This window comes from Rattus rattus, chromosome X (genome assembly GCF_011064425.1).
Source record: "Rattus rattus isolate New Zealand chromosome X, Rrattus_CSIRO_v1, whole genome shotgun sequence".
NCBI classification, from domain to species: Eukaryota; Metazoa; Chordata; class Mammalia; order Rodentia; family Muridae; genus Rattus; species Rattus rattus.
Genome location: NC_046172.1, coordinates 83036653 through 83059244, shown reverse-complemented (window position 1 = coordinate 83059244; position 22592 = coordinate 83036653). Strand labels below are relative to the sequence as shown.

At 34.8% G+C, this 22592-nt stretch overlaps 1 protein-coding gene across 1 annotated transcript in view; it reads left to right on the top strand.

The window, feature by feature from the left end:
* Window positions 1-22592, top strand: part of Diaph2 (diaphanous related formin 2) — a 186704-nt gene that overhangs the window by 34922 nt on the left and 129190 nt on the right. Inside the window, exons 6-10 of the mRNA XM_032889437.1 lie at window positions 420-528; window positions 8363-8473; window positions 12721-12839; window positions 19046-19162; window positions 21936-22054. Coding sequence (XP_032745328.1) covers window positions 420-528; window positions 8363-8473; window positions 12721-12839; window positions 19046-19162; window positions 21936-22054 — 575 coding nt within the window. The remainder of the gene's footprint in view (window positions 1-419; window positions 529-8362; window positions 8474-12720; window positions 12840-19045; window positions 19163-21935; window positions 22055-22592) is intronic.

The window sequence follows — 22592 nt, the reverse complement described above, 5'->3', positions numbered from 1 at the left end:
CAGTTTGACTTCTTTAATCGATTCCCTAAATGCTTTCATTTTGTACTTTTGTACTATTATATTTTACTTTAATTTGTATGTTCACATGAAATGAAATTCCCCATGAAAAAGAAAGTATAGTATAAATTTGTAGATAGATGTTTGGAATACACAAATGTAAACAGATCATACATAAAAAATTAGCATGTGAATTAGTACATATGTTACATAGCTCAGTTTAACTACTCTGTAAGAGGGATTGTTCAAAGCATTGTCCTACATATTATGAGTATTTGAAAGATTTGTCTATTTAAAAATATGTGAAAATTGCAATGCCCTACATAAATATCAAACACTAATTTTAAAATACAGAATGAACTTTGCTTATGTGTGCCTAAGAAGTATATTTCATTTCTATTTTCTCTTGCTTTTGTTTGTAGTCTGGACAAACTTTTAGGGGGCATCACTGCTGCAGCTGAACGAAATAACAGAGAACGATTTTCCCCAATTGTGGAAGGCTTAGAAAATAATGAAGCCTTGCATCTCCAGGTGGGGTCATTTTGACATGAATCACTTGACAAGTTGTATTTGGAGTACTTGTTATTACACCACCTTTTAGCTGGCCTTTATAAAACAGAATATAAAAGTACAATTATTTGTGTTATTCCCAGTGTGTTTTCTTTTCATTTTAGATCACCTAAAATTAAAGAAATTGCTTCTTCATTATTACATATATGCCATACATTACTATCATTGATACCATAGTTTCCAATTTATTGGGAATTCAATGCCTTAGCAGTATTCTGGACCAAAGGGCTAATACCTCAGTCAGTACTATTATCTTATCAATTGAATAGACTTATAAGAGTGTCGTCAAGCATGGTGCCAAAGCATGTTACTCTTTAAGCAGTCAGCTGTGTGTGTCAAAATTTGATGTCAAAGTGCTTTTGTGTTAGATAGTGTACATACCATTTGATGCTCCATGAAGATCATCACTCAAAGAGATTTTGCTTCTATATTTAATTCTTCAAGTTATAGTAAATATGTGTAAAATTTTTCTGCTTGATGTGAAACGAACACCATTTTTTACTGTTATTAAATATTGATACATTTTTTCTCACAGAAACTGGGAAACAGAGAGAGAGAGAGAGAGAGAGAGAGAGAGAGAGAGAGAGAGAGAGAGACAGAGAGACATAGAGACAGAGAATCTGTAGAGACAGAGAATCTGTAGTATAAAGTATTTGACTTCTAGTATGATGAGGATTTTCATAAAGCTTTATTGTATGCTTCTTATGCATTAGTGTTTTTAACATTCTGATTTTCCCCACAGTGTTTTCTAGTCTATGACAGTTATTCATGTTCTTATGTTTTGTCTCAATAGCATTTCATAAGTTCTAGTGAAAGCACTTTTAGATGTCTTCTCTAATGTTTTGTCCATGTTGCTGTGGTGGCTGTGCTTACCTAAGTAGATTTTTTCACTGCCAGACATGCATGTAATAAGCTTGAACTCTTCTTCCAAAGATTAGGAGGATTCACATATTTTATTTAGAATCAAAGGTTTCATTACCTTGAAACAGTTTCCATATATGGGCATGTACATTTACATTGTTAAAAAAAATCTTTAAATGAAATTTCCACCACACTTCTGTGTTATATATTATCTTCAGTTTGCTGAACAAAGAACTGAATTGCAAGCAGGCTAAGTAATCAATCCTCTTAGAACCACATAGCCCTTATGATTTAGAATGATGGCTTGAACTTATGTCTTTGTGATAGAAGTATCTAGAAATGTATTGTATGTTCATTATAGTAACACGTCCATTTTAAAGTGACATTGTCGTTGTCGAGTAGTTTACCGCAGACAATGAAACACTCCTGACATTCTCTGGCCTTCATGGTGCTGTACCGAATCAAATGATTAAGTAGCAAGTGTTTAACAAGTACCATATGGAGAAATTATAGACATCTTGCTAAATATTCAAGAAATTGTTGAATACTGATTACAGATGCAAACATATGCAAACTACAATTTGAAATTTCCTATTTTAATGAGCTACAAAATTTAGTAATTTATTATATCCAGAGCCTAGTACTCTCCTAAGAATTGTGAAGTAGGTTTATTACGCACATTTAATGTGAAGATGGAAATATCCTCTAAAAGTTATAACAAATATCCAGAAAACTGAAATGAAAAACAAAAGTTAAAATCTGTATAAATGTAATTCGTGTTGTAGTTTAACAGAATTACTTTTCTATTTTGGTAGTGTCCTGAGACTTCTTATTAGAATGTCATGAAGTAATTCCGTTAAAATACTGAACTAATTATATTTTAAACTAACAATTTCTTACAGATGTTTTCTAGTGCAGCTCTGATAGGATTTTCATTACTTTCAGTGGTTGAAGAACCAGGTTGAGGGTAAATCCCATCCACGCATGTGCTCTCTTCATTGCCTCTGCTTCAGCTATTTGCACTGTTCCGCTCCAACCCCTCTATCTCCTTCATTCCACATATTTACACCTGCTGGCCTCTCATCTTCCTTTTCCCTTTGTAGCACGTGTCTCTGAAAGAATAATCTATACATATTGCCTTCATTTTCTAACTTGTCTCTCTCAACCGAGTTTTCTCACAGTTCCAATATTAAAGCAACACAAAACAAACCATTAATGATTGTCTAATTTCAAAATCCAATGATTTCCTTTTAGTTGTAGCAACTTGTCACCATTGATCAGCATGTCTTCCTTGAAAAATTCATTTTTTTTTTTTGCTTCACTGGGCAATATTTTTTGTACTTGGTCTCTGAATACCCATGCTTATTTATGTTTTTACTGTATTTTTTCTTCTCTGACTTCTAGACATTTAAACTTATTTTCTATCACCATCTTCCCCCAATTATCATTTTATGTCCACATACTTATATATTGATATATTTATATTCAATAGCATGTATTTGCTCATGAATATACAGGTTTATTTTTTATTTTTATTTTTATTTTTACTTTCAGGAAATTCTCCTCTTTATTTTAGACTTTGTTCTTCTTTTTTTTTTTCTTTTAATGTAGCCTTCTTTCTAACCCTTTCAATCCTCTTCCATAAAGTCATTGTTCTGACATGCAGGTTTGTTTCAGCACTGCTTAAAATCCTTCAAAAAGGTTGTTAGGACCCAGGATTAAAATCTAATCCTTGTGTCCTTTCTCCTCAAATGAATAGATAAAAGCACACTTCATCCTTGGCTTACTTCTTTTTCTCTTAAGTGCATATTTCATTACTCATCTGCATATGTACTTTCTGATGTAGTCATACTACGCTGTGCTTTATGAACATGTTATGCAATTTCTTCCTTATTTCTCTATACCTTTGTACATAAATACATGCTTTTGCCTGGAAATCCTCCATTTCTTTACTTAATTAACTTGCACTGTACATTTTTATAGTTCTTGGTAGGTACTTATTTTGACGTAAACCATCTTTTTCCCTAACTCCTACTGTGGCTAGAATAAAGAAAGACCTTGTTAATGTCAACAGAGTAGTTAATAAGGTCAAATGTGTGACAGTGTCAATAAAATTTTAAAAGCACAATTTATCACAGCTAATGGCAATATGGATAATCTGTCTGAGAATGCCCTAGAGTTGGCAATTACTGTACAATAACTCTATGACTTGTGATCAAACAGGCAGACAAATGTTTGCCGTTTTTGAAGCTTACTTGTTAAATAAAACTTGTTTTATTTTGCAGTTCTTTTGTGTAGATGCTCAAAGCATTCCATTTTTATTAATTTACGTTTATATGCATCCACTCAGTTATACACATATAATGTATGTGATATATTTTAAATGCATATGAATAAAATATAGATATTATATACATTTTTTGTATCAAACAGAGCTTAATACAAAAAGGTGCTGCTTAATTTTACTGGTTTAAAATATGAATTCTGGTCCTACTCCTGCACACTTGTATTTAATGGAAAAAATCTACTGACTTTCTGTGATTTTTTTTAAACATTGGTTTCTCATTAAATATTTTTATTACAGAATAGAAACAAACATGGGAAACCCGTTTAAAAGTTAAAGCCATTTTAAAATGCAGTTCTTAAAAGCAGAATGTGAATATTTAAATTTGTGAAAGTCAAGGACATTTTTATTCTTTTTGGCCTGAAGTGAAGATATATTGTATTTACCAATGCTACATGATAGTGTGTTTAAAGACTCCAGGAGTACAATAAGAGTTTCTAGTCCAATTTTTCCTTACTAGCCATGCACCTCAGAAAGATCACCCCAGTTTTATAGTTTTTTTTAAATCCATATATAACCTGTTGGATTAAGTTTTAGTCACATTTCTATCTCAAGGATGGGATTTTTGAAAGAATGATTTTGCTGTAAAGAGTATAATGAAGCCACTACACCAGATTTATATCTTTGGAAGCTCAGTATCATAGTTTTGAAACTTTCAATATTTGTAAATGAGGTTTGTAATTATTCAGAGCTTATCTCAGAGGATGCCTTAACCCTAATTTCATTTATGTCTCCCATGCAATGCTATTCAGTCAAACCTCCTGCTGTATTCTTTATCCAATTTGTCTGAAGTGGTAACCATAAAATAACCTCTGGAGCCATTGGATTAGTGAAGCCAAGTTCTTTATTTAGTTTCAGTCAAAGTTAATCTGTGATAAAAAAGATCCTATATTGAATGGTAGAGTTCTCTACTGTTCATACATGTAAATCCCGTGTACATGCAATCACATGTATTTAATGTACATTCATAACAATATGGAGTACCTTGTGACAGAAAAGGGAAAGAAAACTCCATTAATATGGATGATGGCATACTCTACATTAGTTCTTGGTTAGTTCATGGGGTTTATATGGGATAGAATATCTCCAAACCAAGCATCATTTCATTCTGCTATATTTATTTCACTTATTATGCACTTGGACAAAATTTACTTATTATAGATAACATACTGTTAATTTAATTTCAGGCTTTTATACTTAATGTGTATATGTAATGATAGATGTTACTAATTTATCAACTACGAGGCAACAGATAAATTTTAACATCTTATACAGCCCTAAAATTTTTGATTACATGAATCTATGTGTGCAGTTTCTTTGATGCCTGGAACATTCTTGAGTTGTTTCTATTTGCATTAAAAATACGCCTTGCATAAGTTATTTATCAACAAGAGCCTCCAAATTCTCCATATATATGAGAAAGATAACTGTAAATATTCTGTCTAAATTTTCTATCAGTGGACTTTTAGATGGTATATTATGAAAGCATCAATACATTGTTTAGTAATTTATACAATTAAATAATACAGCTTTTGAAAAAAGTTTAGGATTTTGGTATTTTAGCTGTTTGTATTTTGTATATTTGATCCACAAAATTGGTATTTTCTTATAATGGAGTATGCTTCTTGAAAGAATTATTTATTGAATTTAGGATAGGTTTGATAATTTAAATTTTGCATTCCTAAGTAATTGTTGTCTGAAAGGCATACCGATAACAGAGAAATGGATTGAGAGTTTCTTTTGTACATTAATGCAGTTTATGTCTATAAAAGTACTCTTTTAGCAAATTGATTTGCCATTGATACCTTGTAGAATTTGGAATGCAATAAATGAAAATTATTGCCTACTTGTTTGACTACTGGCTTTCAAGCATCTCCTACTTATTTTATATGATAGGCTGTGTTTAACTTATAAATTTTAAGTATTCAGCTGGGTTTGTATACATTACAGATAAAGAATTTCATAGCAGTACATTCCTCAAGTTATTATGTAATATCATATTCATGTTTGTGTATTCATCAATTTTGACTATCACTTTTTGCTTCCTTAATAAAATACTTCTAATTCTATAAAGGTATTCTTTTACAAAACTAATCAACATTTTTCTTATGCGAATGTTGTCATTATTTGTAAGTTATTAATATATGTAAGCAGGCCAGAATTTCCTAAGGCAAAAAGAACTCTAGCTGATGGCAAATATTCCATGTAATAGTTTTGAACTGGGCATGTATTTTAGCTTGCAAATTCATGTCATATTTGTAACTTAACAGGCTCATTAAATAGAACTGAAAATAGAACTGCACTGAATATATAAGCACATGTAATTGTCTATTGAGGTTCTATAAAGATTTATATACATTCTTTTTTTTTTTTTTTTTTTCCGGAGCTGGGAACCGAACCCAGGGCCTTTTGTTTGCTAGGCAAGCGCTCTACCCCCGAGCTAAATCCCCAACCCGATTTATATATTTTCTTATTTTAAAAAAAGGGGGGGCGGTACTCAAGTAGACATATAATTTCCAATAACATATTCAATATTTCCTTTAAAGAAATGTAAAATATATAGCACACATTCAGTCGCTTAAATGTTTATGTTTGCACCCAAACATTCCTACTAATTGAAATACACTGTTCGGTTAATTGTTTGTATTTAATAATGTTATTAACAACTTCAGTTTTGTTCATTAAACCAAAAATATTTGACTTTCCTTACTATATTCAGTACAGTTGCCTCATTTGGCCAATAACTTGAGTGTCCAGTATTTTGATAAAAAAGTAAAGGAATGTACCACTTAATATTTTTTCATTGTTTTGAAAAATAACATATAATACAAGGTGTGTTGAAATCAAGACAGCATTCATGTGAAATATTTTTCTTTTGTCAAAGTTTATTTCCCAATATTTTTAGTTAATTCTTCTTTTTATATATGCTGTTTTAAAATTTGGTATTTTCCCTGAGATTTCCTTTAGTCAATTCTTCTACTATGAGAGTGTTCTCCTACCCATCCACCCACCCATTCCTGTCTTCACACCCTGACATTCCCCTTCACTAGGGTTCCAGCCTTGGCAGGACCAAGGACTTCCCCTCGAATTGTGCCCAACAAGGCCATCCTCTGCTACATATGCAGCTGGAGCCATGGGTCTCTCCATGTGTGTACTCTTTGGATGGTGGTTTAGTCCTTGGGGGCTCTGGTTGGTTGGTATGTTTTTTTTTTTTTTTTGTAAGAAAATAATTGCTAGAGGTGGGCATTAGGGAATAATTGGTGGGATACATGAGAATTGTGTTTTGCATGATTTTAGAACTTTATCTTTTGTGCTAGAATGAAGTTTTAGTGGAACCTATATGTAATTCTGATCAAATAGCTTTTATCGAATGCCTTTTCTTTCCTAATACAACTTCCAGTTATCAAAGCATTTTCCTTTCTTTTTTCTTCCATTTTTATTAAATTGGGTATTTCTTATTTACATATCAAATGTTATTTCCTTTCCTGGTTCCATGCCAACATCCTAACCCTCCCCCCTTCTATATGTTCCCCTCCCTCCTTCCCCATTACCGCCTCCCGAACAATCCACATTCACTGGGGGTTCAGTGCTGCTGGGACCAAGGGCCCCCCTTCCACTGGAGCTCTTACTGGAAGGTATTCATTGCTATCTATGAGGTTGGAGCCAGGGTCGAAATCCATGTATAGTCTTTGGGTGAGTGGCTTAGTCCTGGAAGCTCAGTTTGTGGCATTGTTGTTCATATAAATTCGAACCCCTTTAAGCTCTTCAGTCCTTTCTCAGTTCGTAACCAAGGTCCGTTCTCCAGTTCAGTGGTTTGCTGCTGGCATTTGCTTCTGTATTTGAGTTGCAAACCCCTTCAGCTCCTTCAATCCTTTCTTGGATTCCTCCAATGGTGACCCCATTCTGAATTCAATGGTTGGCTGCATCAGTTTGTGAAACATTTTATTTCAATAAGAATGTTCATATGTTCATTATTATATAATATATATTACCTAGTATATCATAGTTTTTTCTAATAATATTAATTCATCTAAATAAATTTTCACATTTTTGTTAACTTTCTAAGTTATATATTTCAATATCTTATATATTTTATGTTAATGTATCTTGATAAAGTCATAGAAAGAATACAAGTTAATAGAGTGGTATCTCAAAATTATGTAATACACTTTCATGAATTTATTTGATTTGGATTGTAATGTATTTAAACCTATGTAGAACTTAGTTCTCTTACTATTTATGGACAGTTAGATATGAAGGATGCATTTTATGACCTTTTCAAAGAATGGAGTGTTTATTCTTGAGAATTTGGGGTTTCTTAAGGCAATTTAAATAGCCTTTCATATTGTTCATAAAAGAAAATACACTTAACTGTCATACCATTGTTAAATTACATTAGACAACATAATCTTGATTGCTAATATTGTTGTTTATCTTGCAAAGTCACAATCATCATAATACATACAGAAATATTTGCCTTTTTATTTTATCATATAAAAATGCCTTTGGTGAATATGTTACCTTCATGTATTAACTAAATATATCTTTATTGAATCTAACTATATAAATAAAATTTACCTTTCTCTGCAGGTGGCCTGCATGCAATTCATAAATGCACTTGTAACTTCTCCATATGATCTTGATTTTCGAATTCATTTGAGGAATGAATTCCTACGTTGTGGACTAAAAGCAATGCTCCCAGTAAGTTGAATGATTATATTCATTATGCCGCTAAATTTTAACTTTTTTCTCTTCATGCAAAAGTAAATTTTGAAACAGAGAACAAGTTTGTCTTTTGCTATTATCTCAAATAAAACAATAGACATATTATGAACTTTGTTTTTTATATTATGATAGTATTCTCACTATATAATTGGTGCTTCTTATTTCAAATTATGAGACATAAACACAAGACTTTTTGTCTTAAATCAAAAGGGAATGATTTTCTCTTAATTTGGAGACTACGAACAAAAGCCAAGTTTATTTATTTATTCATTTATTTATTTTGAAAATTCATTTATTATTTATTTTATGCCTTCCTTTTTTATACTTTACATTGATTTCATTTGTAGTCAATATACATATGTGTGTGTATGTTATTCAGGATATTTGTTCAAATATAGTATTCTTTTAATTTTTATAAGTTATATTTTCTTTACTTACATTTCAAATGTTATTCCTTCAGTTCCTTTCCATGAGCCTCATCCGCTTCCTCCTTCCCCCCATACGAGTATTCCCCTACTGTACATCCCCCTTGCTTCCTTCCATTCCCCTGCACTGGGGTCCAACCTTAGTAGGACCAAGGCTCCCTTTCACTGGTGCCCTTACTAGGCTTTTCATTGCTACCTATGCAGTTGGAACCCTGGGTCAGTCCATGTATAGTATTTGGGTAGTAGTTTAGTCCCTGGAATCTCTTATTGGTTGGCATTGTTGTTCTTATGGGGTTTTGCAAGCTCCTTCAAATTTCAATCCTTCCTCCTAATTCCCCCCAAGGGGATCTGTTCTCAATTCAGTGGTTTGCTGCTAGCATTGACCTCTGTGGACATGATCTGGATGTCTCTCAGGAGATCTATATCCAGTCCCTTTCTACATGCATTTTCAGCTTCATCCATCTTATCTAGTTTTGGTGGCTGTGTATATATATATGCCACATGTGGGGCAGACTCCGTTCCTTGAATCGCTGCTCCAAATTTTGCTTCCATATCCCCTCCTATGGACATTTTGCCCCTTTTAAGGAGCAGGAGCATCCACATTTTGGTTGTCCTTATTCTTGAGCTTCCTGTGGTCTGTGGATTGCATCTTGGGTAATTCGAGCTTTTTGCCTAATATCCACTTATCAATGAATACATACCATTTGTGTTCTTCTGTGATTGGATTACCTCACTCAGGATGATATTTTTCAGTGCCATCCATTTGCCTATGAATTTCATAGAGTCATTGTTTTGATAGCTGAGTAGTATTCCACTGTGTAGATGTACCACATTTTTTGAATCCATTCCTCTGTTGAAGGGCATCTGGGTTATTTCCAGCTTCTGGCTATTATAAATGAGGCTGCTATGAACATAATGGAGCATGTATCTGTTATATGTTGGGGCATCTTTTGGGTATATACCCAAGGATGTATATTTCGTTCCTAAGGTAATACAATGTCCAATTTTCTGAGGAACCTCCAGACTGATTTCCCAGTGGTTTGTACCAGTTTGCATCCACCAACAATGGAGAGTGTTCCTCTTTCTCCATATCCTCCCAGCATCTGCTCTCCACCTGAGTTTTGATCTTAGCTATTCTGACTGGTGTGAGGTGGAATCAGGGGGAGGGGAATGGGATAGAGGGGTTATGGACTGGAAACTGGGAAATGGGATAACATTTGAAATGTAAATAAATAAAAAATATCAATAAAAAAGCAAAAAAAAAAAAAAAGCAAAGAAAAAAAAAAAACTGGAAATTGGGTATAGTTGGAAGATTGTATGGTCATTGTACCACAAATATATTAATAGGTAAACAGAAGACTATCAAATGTTTCTTTTGGTATTTATAATACTAGACAATGCAAATAAGGATTTTCTTTTCTAGCATAGATCTTAATAAAAAGCAATGAATAGGTATATTTAAAGATTGGCATGTAGATCAACAGTTATAATTTTCTAGTATAATTACTTGGAAGGGAAATAGTATTTCAGTAGTTTTTGACATCAACCCAATACTTTTCACAGTGAAAGTTTAGAATTAATTATCAGAATCTGCATGACAAATGAATTTTAACATATTATATGAACATTTATTTTCATAGTCCCTCTATAAGTGTAGTCTTGCTCTTATACATAATATAGATTGTTCACATTTTTGAATTTGCTTTAATAGTTTGGCATAAATGAATTGATTTATATTTCATAGCAACTTTTTTATGAGTTAAAGATTCTTTATTATTATAAGTCCTATAATACCTATCAAAGCTGGAGTAAATTTCCCAAAGTTCCTAAGTTCTGCAAGATGTAAAAAAAAAATGAAGGCACAAAGATCATAGCAACCTTTAAAATATATTTGCATTTGAAATAATTTATATCAATTTATTTTAAAAATTGTGTCTCTACCTTTTCTTTAGATATATAAATTAACTATTAAGTAAATCAGGTTATAAAGGAATAATGCAGCAAAAATAGTGTTTGTAAGCCAGGGGACGTCTGTAGTGTGATTTAGAATCTTTGGATTACATGGTGAAGTGTGATAGAGCTGTGTTAAATCTTTCATATTCAGTTTTACTATGTAAAGTTAAAGCCATCAAATGTCTGTTAAGTATTTAAGGAGATTTCTTTCAGACTCTGATGTTTGATAGAATTTATCTATAACATAAATATGTTTATATATATACAAACACACATATATATGTTTTATATGTACATATGCATATATTTTGCTAACTAATGTACATACTACATTAGTTATTATTTACCCTGAAAATCTTTAATTGTGCATGCACGTTTCTATTTTGTTATTAAGTTCTGGTACTATTGACATGCTAGTGTTGAACTTGTTTTATTTTCAAACATGAGAATAAGGAGATTTTATTGTTCTAAAATGCAGTTTTTGATGTTTTGGAAGTTTTCTGGGTGCGACAAACTTCTGTTCTCATATGGTAATATCACTTATAAATATTACATAATTGTTTATTTTAACCTCTTCCTCTTGAAAATAGTTGAGTCCAAAGCAAGTTCTTTGTTTAGATGAAATAAAGGGGAAATAGTTTTGTTATATGATTTATATGTAATTGTTTAGAAATATTTAAGTTTTATTTTACATGTATTATTGTAAATATTTAGTAAATTATAAGTATGGAGATTCAAAGAAAGAGCATCAAAATGTTTCAATTTGTGTTTTCCTTCAGCAATAGCTGTTACATCACTTTTCATCATTGTTTTTCTTGAACAAAAATAGAAGGAAGAAAACATCTCATTTTTTTGTTTGTGTAATTTGAAGTACACCTTACTTGCATTTCTTTCTAGAACTCACGCTCAACTCTGAACATCATAAACCCAGTTTGGGTATCACCCTTGAGCATCCACACTTGTGATTATCGATTTGAGTTTTCAAAGCTGCAACTTAATGGACAAATATTAAAAGATATTCCAGGTGATATATATTAAGCCCAACAACCTCTAGTGTGGCATGCTTCCAAAATTTTTATTATACTATTATTGGGAAAATTATCAGAGGTTTGTAATGCATGTGTCTACGATGTATTACAACAACAAATCTTTGATACCCAAGATGGTATTTTGTGATCAGGCTAAGGGAAAATGAAAAATTGGCATGGTATCTAGGTATACCTTGATTAAAATATCTTAATTCCCTTTAACTTTAAAATCACAAAATATCATGTATGCATAATAAATTTTTATACAGTATTTTCAGGCCATACTGGGGACTGTTGTGCTTGAATATATCCTTGCTTTTGTTCTTCATTAACATAGTTCATCTATATTTGCTTCATTTTCTTGGTGCCTGAGGCACATGTGAATGTTCTAACTGCATGATTTCTTTTGTGATCTCTGCCGACTATGTTTAGTCAAAATGACAGCATTGAAGTTTGGTTGTTAGCAATTAGTGTTGTTAGAGAAGTGACTGATAATACTTTAATGTGAGTAGTCAACACATTGGCATGGGAAGAAAACAAAGAATACTATGATGTTCTTTCATCTAAAAAAGACCTTATCTTCTTTTTTCTTTCTTTTCTTTCTTCTCTCCCTCCCCTCCTCCTCCTCCCTCCTCCCTCCCTCCCTCCCTCCTCCTCCTCCTTCTCTCTTTATTTTTTTTTCCTTTTAGAAATCATTATCCCTGTCAGTATTTGAAATTGTATTTGTGTGCAAAATGATCATATTGCTCTGTTCTGATAAGCAAGTATGCTACTTTTATGTTGTCATTCATTTGCTGAATTTTACTTTTTAAAATAGAGTCTTAAAGAGAAAGAAAATGATGAGCTTGATATTCAGTTAAGGGTGTTTGAAGAGAACAAAGAAGATGACCTAACTGAATTATCCCACCGTCTCAATGACATTCGAGCTGAAATGGAATATCCTTTGAGAAACAAAAACTAATTCTAGTATATGTTGAAAAATCAGGAATTAATGATTTTCATATTCTCATTAGAGTAATTGTCTATAAACCAAGTTATAATGGTTGCTTTTTTTTAGCAAGACTTTACTATGATGCTATGCTTGGTATACATCCATGCTGAGAAATTATCACTCTGTTTTGATGTTATACTCACACTATTTAAATCTGCCCAATGGCTTATTGTATTACAGATATATTATGCTTAGTGGTCTTGAATATACAAGAGTCTAAAGGCCTATGGCAGTATATCTTACCAATAAAAATGAAGAAATGTTCTTTGAGTTCATATGTAACACTAGATAAGAGACATTGTGCATTTTAAATGATACTCTGCTTATAGATACAATTCTCTGGAAAAGAAGTTCTTGTCCTTTGTCAGATATTTGTGTTCCTTAATGATAGGAAAATTGTTAGATAAAATAGTATTTGTCTATAGAAAGCAATATTGTAAAAGTACCCACGTATTTTGTACTCTAATACAACAGCATATAATTTTCCTGTGGCAGCCATCTGATATGAATTTTTTTGAGATATAAGATATGATTGTCATGGTACTGTCATTTGTGTCCCATACATTACATTCCATGCTTTTGGATTCTCTGAAGTAGGAAAACATTTCAGATTCAGGGCTGGGCTTTTTCTGCCTGCAACATTTTCTTCCCTGTCTTATTTTATTATTCTAAACAAACTGGAAAATTTTGTCTATCCTAAAAACTTCCACAGTAGCCTTATGCTTTTCATATAGACTTCCCTTACATAAAAGTATTAGATATATGCAGATACAATGAGTAAATGGTATGATCATTGAAAATGATTTCTAATAATTTCCCTTTAAGATTAGTAACAGCAATTTGGACCAGCATCATGAATACATAGTAACTGTTTTTTATTTTGGTCAATAAACATACATTGTATTAATCCGTCATTTGATCTATGCTGTAGCCATTTAAGATTCTTATGATAGTTTAACCCAGTAATCTCATGTAGGGTTTAAAGTATTACAGTGAATTTTTAATTCTATTGCCCATTTTATGTTTTAAGATGTTGGATTGTATCTTACATTTATTTTAAGTGGGCTTTCTTGGTCCTCAGTACATATAATGTGAATCTACTTTTAAAACGTTTCCTAGATTAAGAATAGCATTTACAATACTAGTTTTCATATGTTTTAAAAAAGTGTTTTAATATTCACTCACTGTATTTCATATATATATACATACATATATATATATATATAAAATTATTTAATCCTTTTTTATTTACAATCCAGGGTTTATCACCCTCTCGGTCCCCCCTCTTAGTGGTCCATATCCCATACCTCCTCCCCTGTCTCCAAGAGGATGTCCCGATCTCCACACCCCCATACCAACAGACTTCCCCAATACCTGGGGCCTCCAATCTCTTGAGGGTTAGGTGCATCTTCTCTCAGACCTGGCAGTCCTCTGCTGTATATGTGTCAGAGGCCTCCTACAGCTGGTGTGTGCTGCCTGGTTGGTGCCTCGTTTTCTGAGCAATCTCTTGGGTCCAGGTTAGATGAGACTGCTGGTGCGTATTGTTTTTTTGTTTTTTACACTCCAGATTTTGTTCCCCCCTCCGGGTCGATCCACCCTCAATTGTTCCACATCCCATACCTCACCCCTTCCCCGCCCCCATCTCCAGGAGGATGTCCCCACACCACCCAGACCTCTAAATTTCCTGGAGCCTCCAGTCTTTTGAGGGTTAGGTGCATCTTCTCTAAATGAACCCAGACCCAGGAGTCCTCTGCTGTATATGTGTTGGGGGCCTCATCTCAGCTGGTGTATGCTGCCTGGTTTGTGATCAAGTGTCTGGGAGATCTTTGGGGTCCAGGTAAATTGAGACTGCTGCTCCTCCTACAGAGTTGCCCTCCTCCTCAGCTTCCTCTAGCTTTTCTGTCATTCAGCCAGAGCAGCCAGCAGCTTCTGTCCATTGGTTTTGTGCATATATCTGCATCTGACTCTTTCAGCTGCTTTTTGGGTCTTTTGGAGGGCAGTTATGAAAGGTTCCTTTTTGTGAATGCCCCATAGCCCCAGTAGTGGTGTCAGGTCTTGGGGCCACTCCTTGAGCTGAATCCCACTTTGGGCCTGTCGCTGGGCCTTCTTTTCCTCAGGTTCTTCTCCATTTCCATCCATGCATTTCTTTCGGACAGGAACAATTATGGGCCAGAGCTTTGACTGTGGCATAGCAGCCATCCCTCACTTGATGTCCTGTCTTTTATGGAGGTGGGTTCAAAATTTCCCTCTCCCCACTGTAGGGCATTTCATCTAGGGTCCCCCCTTTGAGTCCTGACAGTCTCCCACCTCCCTGGTCTCTGGTACATTCTGGAGGGTCCTCCCAACCTCCTTCCTCCCAAGGTCACCTGTTTCCATTCTTTCTGCTTGCCCTCGGTAATTCAGTCCCTTTCTCCTTTCGGTACCATATCATGTGTACCTCCCCCCAGCCCTATTCCCTTTCCTCCTGGCCCCTCCTCCCCTCCCTGAGACTGTTGGCCTTATAGTGATGCCTTCCCTTTCAGCTTTTTCCACCTTTTCCCTATTTCAACCACAGGGGTCGCCAACTTCTGTCCATTGGTTGGGTGTAAGTATCTGCATCTGTCTCTTTCAGCTGCTTGTTTGGCCTTTCAGGGCAGTCATGATAGGCCCTGTTTGTAAGCACACCATAGCCTCAGTAATAGTGTCAGCCCTTGGGGCCTCCCCTTCAGCTAGGTCCCAATTTAGGCCTCTCATTTGACCTCCTTTCTTGAAGGCTCTTCTCTATTTTGACCTTGCAGTTCTTTTAGACAGGGTCTAAACGTTTTTGATTGTGGGATGACATCCTCTTGCCGCCACTTGATGCCCTGTCTTTCTACTGGAGGTGGACTCTACTTTGTTCCCTCTTCACACTGTAGGGCACTTCATCTAAGGTCTCTCCCTTTGAGTCTTGTGAGTCTCTTACCTCCCAGGTCTCTGGTATATTCTAGAAGGCTCCCCTACCTCCTACCTCCTGTGGGTATCTATTTCCATCTTTCTGCTGGCCCTCATGGCTTCAGTCCTATTTCCCCATTCCAATCCCTGCTCATGCTCCCCTCTTCCCCTTTTCTTCCCCTTTCCAACCCAGGTCGCTCTTCCCACCAACATGACTGCTTTCTTCTCCTCCCCAAGTGGGATTGAGGCACCTTCACTTGGGCCCTTCAGTTTGTACACTGTTTGGTGTTTTCAGTTTTGTTTGTTTGTTTGCTTGTTTTTGTGATATATAATAATATATATTATTGAATTTTTTAAAAATTTACATCTCAAATATTATTCCCTTTTGTGGTTTCCTGGAAAAAAGCCCCCAAACCATCCCCATCCCCTTCTTTTATAAGGGTGTTGCCTTCCCCAACTACACCCCTTCCTGCCCCTCCTGACATTTCCCTCCACTGGGGGGTCCAGCCTTGGAAGGACCAATGACTTCTCTTCCATTGGAGCCCAACAAGGCCATCCTCTGCTACATATGCAGCTGGAGCCATGGGTCAGTCCATGTGTACTCTTTGGGTAGTGGTCTAGTCCCTGGGATTTCTGGTTGGTTGGCATTGTTGTTCTTATGGGGTTACAAACCCCTTCAGCTCTTTCAATCCTTTCTCTGATTCCTCCAGTTGGGGGTTCTGATCTCAGTTCAGTGGTTTGCTGCTAGCATTCACCTCTGTATTTGTCATGCTTATTTCTGTGGGCTGTATCCTAGGTATTCTGTCTGTACATTATGGCTAATATCCACTTAGTACTGACTATACACCATGCATGTCCTTTGGGTCTGAGTTACCTCTCCCAGGATGATATTTTTTTTACTTCCATCCATTTGCCTATGAATTGCATGAAGTCACTGTATTTAATAATAGAATAGTACTCCATTGTGTAAATGTATCACATTTTCTGTATCCATTCCTCTGTTGAAGGGCATCTGGGTCCTTTCCAGCTTCTGGCTATTATAAATAAGGCTGCTATGAACATAGTGGAGCATGTGTGTTTGTTATATGTTGGGGCATCTTTTTTTTTTTTTATTAACTTGAGTATTTCTTATTTACATTTCGAATGCTATTCCCTTTCCTGGTTTCCAGGCAAACATGCCCCTAATCCCTCCCCCTCCCCTTCTTTATGGGTGTTCCCCTCCCAATCCTCCCCTCATTGCCACCCTCCCCCCAACAATCTAGTTCACTGGGGGTTCAATCTTAGCAGGACCCAGGGCTTTCCCTTCCACTGGTGATCTTACTAGGATATTCATTGCTACCTATGAGGTCAGAGTCCAGGGTCAGTCCATGTATAGTCTTTAGGTAGTGGCTTAGTCTCTGGAAGCTCTAGTTGCTTGGCATTGTTGTTCATATGGGGTCTCGAGCCCCTTCAAGCTCTTCCAGTTCTTTCTCTGATTCCTGCAACGGGGGTCCTATTCTCAGTTCAGTGGTTTGCTGCTGGCATTGGCCTATGTATTTGCTGTATTCTGGCTGTGTCTCTCAGGAGAGATCTACATCCGACTCCTGTCTGCCTGCACTTCTTTGCTTCATCCATCTTGTCTAATTGGGTGGCTGTATGTATGGGCCACATGTGGGGCAGGCTCTGAATGGTGTTCCTCCTGTCTCTCTGTTTTAATCTTTGCCTGGGTATTCTTGTTCCCCCTTTTAAAGAAGGAGTGAAAGCATTCACTTTTTTTTTTGAAAACATTCACATTTGATCATCCGTCTTGAGTTTACATGTGTATGCATCTAGGGTAATTCAAGCATTTAGACTAATAGCCACTTATCAATGAGTGCATACCATGTGTGTTTTTCTGTGATTGGGTTACCTCACTCAGGATGATATTTTCCAGTTCCATCCATTTGCCTATGAATTTCACAAAGTCGTTGTTTTTGATAGCTGAGTAATATTCCATTGTGTAGATGTACCACATTTTCTGTATCCATTCCTCTGTTGAAGGGCATCTGGGTTCTTTCCAGCTTCTGGCTATTATAAATAAGGCTGCTATGAACATAGTGGAGCACGTGTCTTTTTATATGTTGGGGCATCTTTTGGGTATATGCCCAAGAGAGGTATAGCTGGATCCTCAGGTAGTTCAATGTCCCAGTTTTCTGAGGAACCTCAGACTGATTTCCAGAATGGTTGTACCAGTCTGCAATCCATCAACAATGGAGGGTGTTCCTCTTTCTCCATATTCCACCAGCATCTGCTGTCACTGAGCTTTTGATCTTAGCCATTCTGACTGGTGTGAGGTGGAATCTCAGGGTCATTTTGATTTATATTTCTCTGATCACTAGGGACTTTATACATTTCTTTAAGTGCTTCTTAGCCTTTTGAGATTCCTCTATTGTGAATTCTCTGTTTAGTTCCCTAGAGCATTGTTTGATTGGGTTGTTTTGTTTCTTTGTGGTTAGCTTCTTGAGTTATTTATACATTTTGGATGTTAGCCCTCTATTGCATGTGGAGTTAGTGAAGACTTTTTCCCAATCTGTTGGTTGCCAATTTGTCCTATTGATTATGTCCTTTGCCTTACAGAAGCTTTCCAATTTCATGAGGTTCCATTTATCAATTCTTGATCTTAGAGCCTGAGACAACTTGAGTTTTGTTTAAGAAATTTCCCCTTGTTCCAATGAGTTTGAGGTTCTTCCCCAATTTCTCTTCTATTATCCAGTGAATCTGGTTTTCTTATATTCTTTTTAGAAAAATAAATATGAGAACAAATAATTTTAGACTTATTTTATTTGGATATTTAGAATAAAACTTGTTTTGTGATCTTTGATAGCTGAGTGATTATTTGACATTTCTTTTATCGGATAACAAATATAAAATAGCAGTTTCTCTATTGGAACCAGAGACAGATCAAGGGAAAAATTCTTTCATTGATGGCTTTTGCATTTGAATGGCCCCAGCTATTATCTGAAGTTGACAGTATAATGAATGATTGATTATTGAATGTGTTGACACCCAAGGGGTCTTGGAAATTTTCTTTAGTCTTCTTTCTCTAATGACAGGATTAATTTTTTTTTTGCTCTAGATGTTTAAACGCTATAACATGAAATTGAAGCATTAATAACAATAATAGAAACCAAGTGACACTTTTGATTTTTAAAAATTAGCCACTTCAGTCATAAATGTACTATTCATCAAGATTCTTTGCTGTTTTCCTTCACTCACTTTCTACTGATATGAATGAAGTCTTCCATCTTCTCTATAATATGCTGAAAGACACTGCTGCTGAAGGTTACTTATTATCCATTCTGCAACATTTTCTGCTCATCAGAAATGATTACTATATCAGGTAAGATTCATATCTGAGAGGACTACATGTACAATTTGAATTGGATATCAAAAGAAAGTTAACAAAGTAGTGGGTCCAAGGAAATATATGCATTTTATGTACATAAAATATAAGGGTTTTACTACTTTAGGCAACATTTTAAAAAAGAATTCATTTATTTTAATTGGGCCAGAAAAGATAGCTGCATACAAGTATGATGCACCCCAGCAAACAGAATTTAAGCAGAAATTAACCTGTCATATAATATTAAGTCTGTAATGAATTTTTCTGCTTGATACTGGCAACCCAATGAAAACATTGGAACTGCAAGAATTTTTTAAATTTTTGTTTATTTTAACAAGTAAGCTTTATCATTTCTTTTTACAGTGTTCAGTAAGGCTTCTCAGTATGTTCTCTTGTATATATTCCTAACTTATTACAGCATTGGTCACAGCGATTGCTTTGATTGGTTCGTTTGTATTATTGTCTTAACCTTGTCTTCCATCCTTGATAATTATGCCTTGGCTCAGTTTCTTTTACTGATTTTGTTCTATAGTGTAGGGTTATTATTATTGTTATTATTATTATTACTATTATCATTATTATTATTGATACCATTCATAAGTAACACTCTGACACCTTTCCTACATTTCAGTTGTTTTGATATTTCTGTTTTTGAAAGAAATTGTGAGTTTAATGAAAATGAGATAAACACTTGTGTATAAACCTTTAAAAAATGTAATACCTTTAAATTTAGGAAAATATTATTATATATATTTTAGTTTTTTGTCCAATACTATTGTCAAAAAAAATGAATATGATAAAACCAAGTTTTGAGTTTATAATAGATACTGTCTATATTAAACCTAGAAACTTTAAAAATAACAGGTTTATGAGTAGCCTGAAATTATCTATAAGCTCATGACCATGGTCCTAATGTTAATGATAGTGCAAGCTATTCATAAAGCTTTATAATATTATTATGGCATACTAGGTTCTTTGAATTCTCACAACTTGCTGTAATAATTTAAAAAGGACTGCTACCAGACTGTTGTATTGGCAATAAAATTTGACAGTTCTAAAATACCATATTGGATTTTTTTGCTTCAGGCTTATACAATGATTTGATCATCATTATGATGTTGAGGAGACAGAAAAATGTTTAAAGAACTAATTCATACCTTTTAAAAATCACTATAAGTAGTAACACATCATAATGGAGATACAGTGGTCATACTTATTCAGGTTTCTGGTAATATGATTTGTGAAGAATTATGTATTTCCTGGAAATGTTAATAAACCATAAATGATTCATACATGACATATTTTTTAAAAAAATTGTTTGTGTCTGTGTATAGTCTGTATGGCAGTAGGTTTTTGTGTGTAAGTATGTTTGTCTACAGTATGTGTTTAGATATGTTCTTGTGAATGCAGACAGAGGCAAGAGGTCAAATTGGTTATTATGCTCTACATTTTCTGTGAAATTATCTTGTGAAAATGTCTTTCTCACTGAAACTGGAGGAATGCTGATAAGTTCCTGTAGTCTTCCTGTCAACACCTCGGGCAGATCTGGGTTTACAGATGTGCATCATCACCATCCCTGGCTTTTTACATCCTCCTCATTTGTACCCTATTCTTACAGCTAGTACTCTAATTCACTGAGCTGTTGCTGTAGCCCATACAATCTTTTCCTCCTTATAATATTCTTGGGTGGAGGTATACCATGTACTTTTATTTCACCTATTAGATGAAAGGAAGTGTTCTGTTGTTCTTAGTTATTCACAGAGTGAAGTTAAGACTAATATATCCCGGGCTCTGATGATGGTGTTTGAAAGCCTAAAGGCACAATGCACAATGCATATTTCTTTTCATTCTTAATCTTAGTAACAGCCATTAAATACACGGAAGATTAATTAGAGTCTGTTTTATATATTTTCAAGTTTTTAGTACTTTGACAAGCTATATTTAGAGATGTTTATATCATAATTTGTGTTACATAATATCTCTCTGAAGTGCTGTTGAATTTATTAGCACATGACGATTTGTCTTCTGCAAATTTTAATGCAAAATGTCCCTTATTTTTATTTTTCCAGTCAGTGGTCATTTTTAAAGCCAAAATTACCTTGGGAGATTACAGAAAAATGGTGTGCTTTAAAACCTTTGACACATCACACAAATTGCAACTGTAGCTATGCATATTAAATGCATATGATTTTATAAAACAGATTTTTTTTTAGAAATATTCTGCTTACATAGGTCTTCATATTAGTCTTTAACAGAAATGACTCAGTCCAGTTTTATAAGCTTGTGTGACTGTCCTGAGTAAATGTTCTGCACTGAATTCAAGACATTGCTTGCTACCCAAGGCAAGAAACACATATTTTTTTTGAAAGGACAACTTGTGTGTTTATAACTGTTTCTGTGCTCGCAGAATTTGAGTATTAAAGAATCCTTAACTCTATTAACTTTATGACAATACCTTAAATAGATGGGTAAGGTTGATATAGTATTTTCGAACACAAGCTTGAATCCCTGCAAACTAGAATATTAAGTCTGTACAAACTCTCAATCGATTACATCACACTCAATTTGGCCCCCTAATGTTAAGAGTGCCTTTAAGCCTTAGTCATATTTTCTGTCTAAAGAAGTGTAAATGTTAGTGGAATTATTTCCTTCTTGGCGGTAGTGGAAAAAAAAAAAAAACCTGAGTTCTTTTTGCATTCTGAATTCCTTCATAAGAAAATTGATTGATGCAAGTAGAAAAGCGTTCTCAAATATTTTCTCCTTTGTACAGGCCACAGTATTATAAAGTAATTGAGGAGTGTGTTTCACAGATAGTGCTGCACTGCAGTGGCATGGATCCAGACTTCAAGTACAGGCAACGCATAGACTTTGATTTCACTCATCTCATAGGTATGGGTTATGCTCTTCGCTGTCATTCATGTCTCATGCCTTCTGCCTCCTGAGCACTTTTTTATTGGATATTTTATGTATTTACATTTCAAATATTATTCCCAATGGAGGAGTTAGAGAAAGGAGAGGGAGCTGAAGGAGTTTGCAACCTCATAGACAACCAGACACCCTAGAGCTCCCAGGAACTAAACCACCAACCAAAGGGTACATATGGAGGAAACCATGGCTCCAGCTGCATACGTAGCTTTTTGTGCATCAATGAGAGGAGAGACCCTTGGTCCTGTGAAGGCTCGATGCCCCAGAGTAAGGGAATGCCAGGGCAGGGAGGCAGGAGTGGGTGGGTGGGTGAGGGAGCACCCTCACAGAAGTGGAGGAGGGAGGATGGGATAGAGGGTTCATGGAGGGGTTAACATTTGAAATGTAAATAAATAAAATATCTAATAAAAAGAAAAAGTAATAATTCTTAAAAATTCTTATACGTTTAGTTATATATTTAGTTATTTTAGCTTAGTTTTCCCTCACTAGGTTCTTTTTCTGA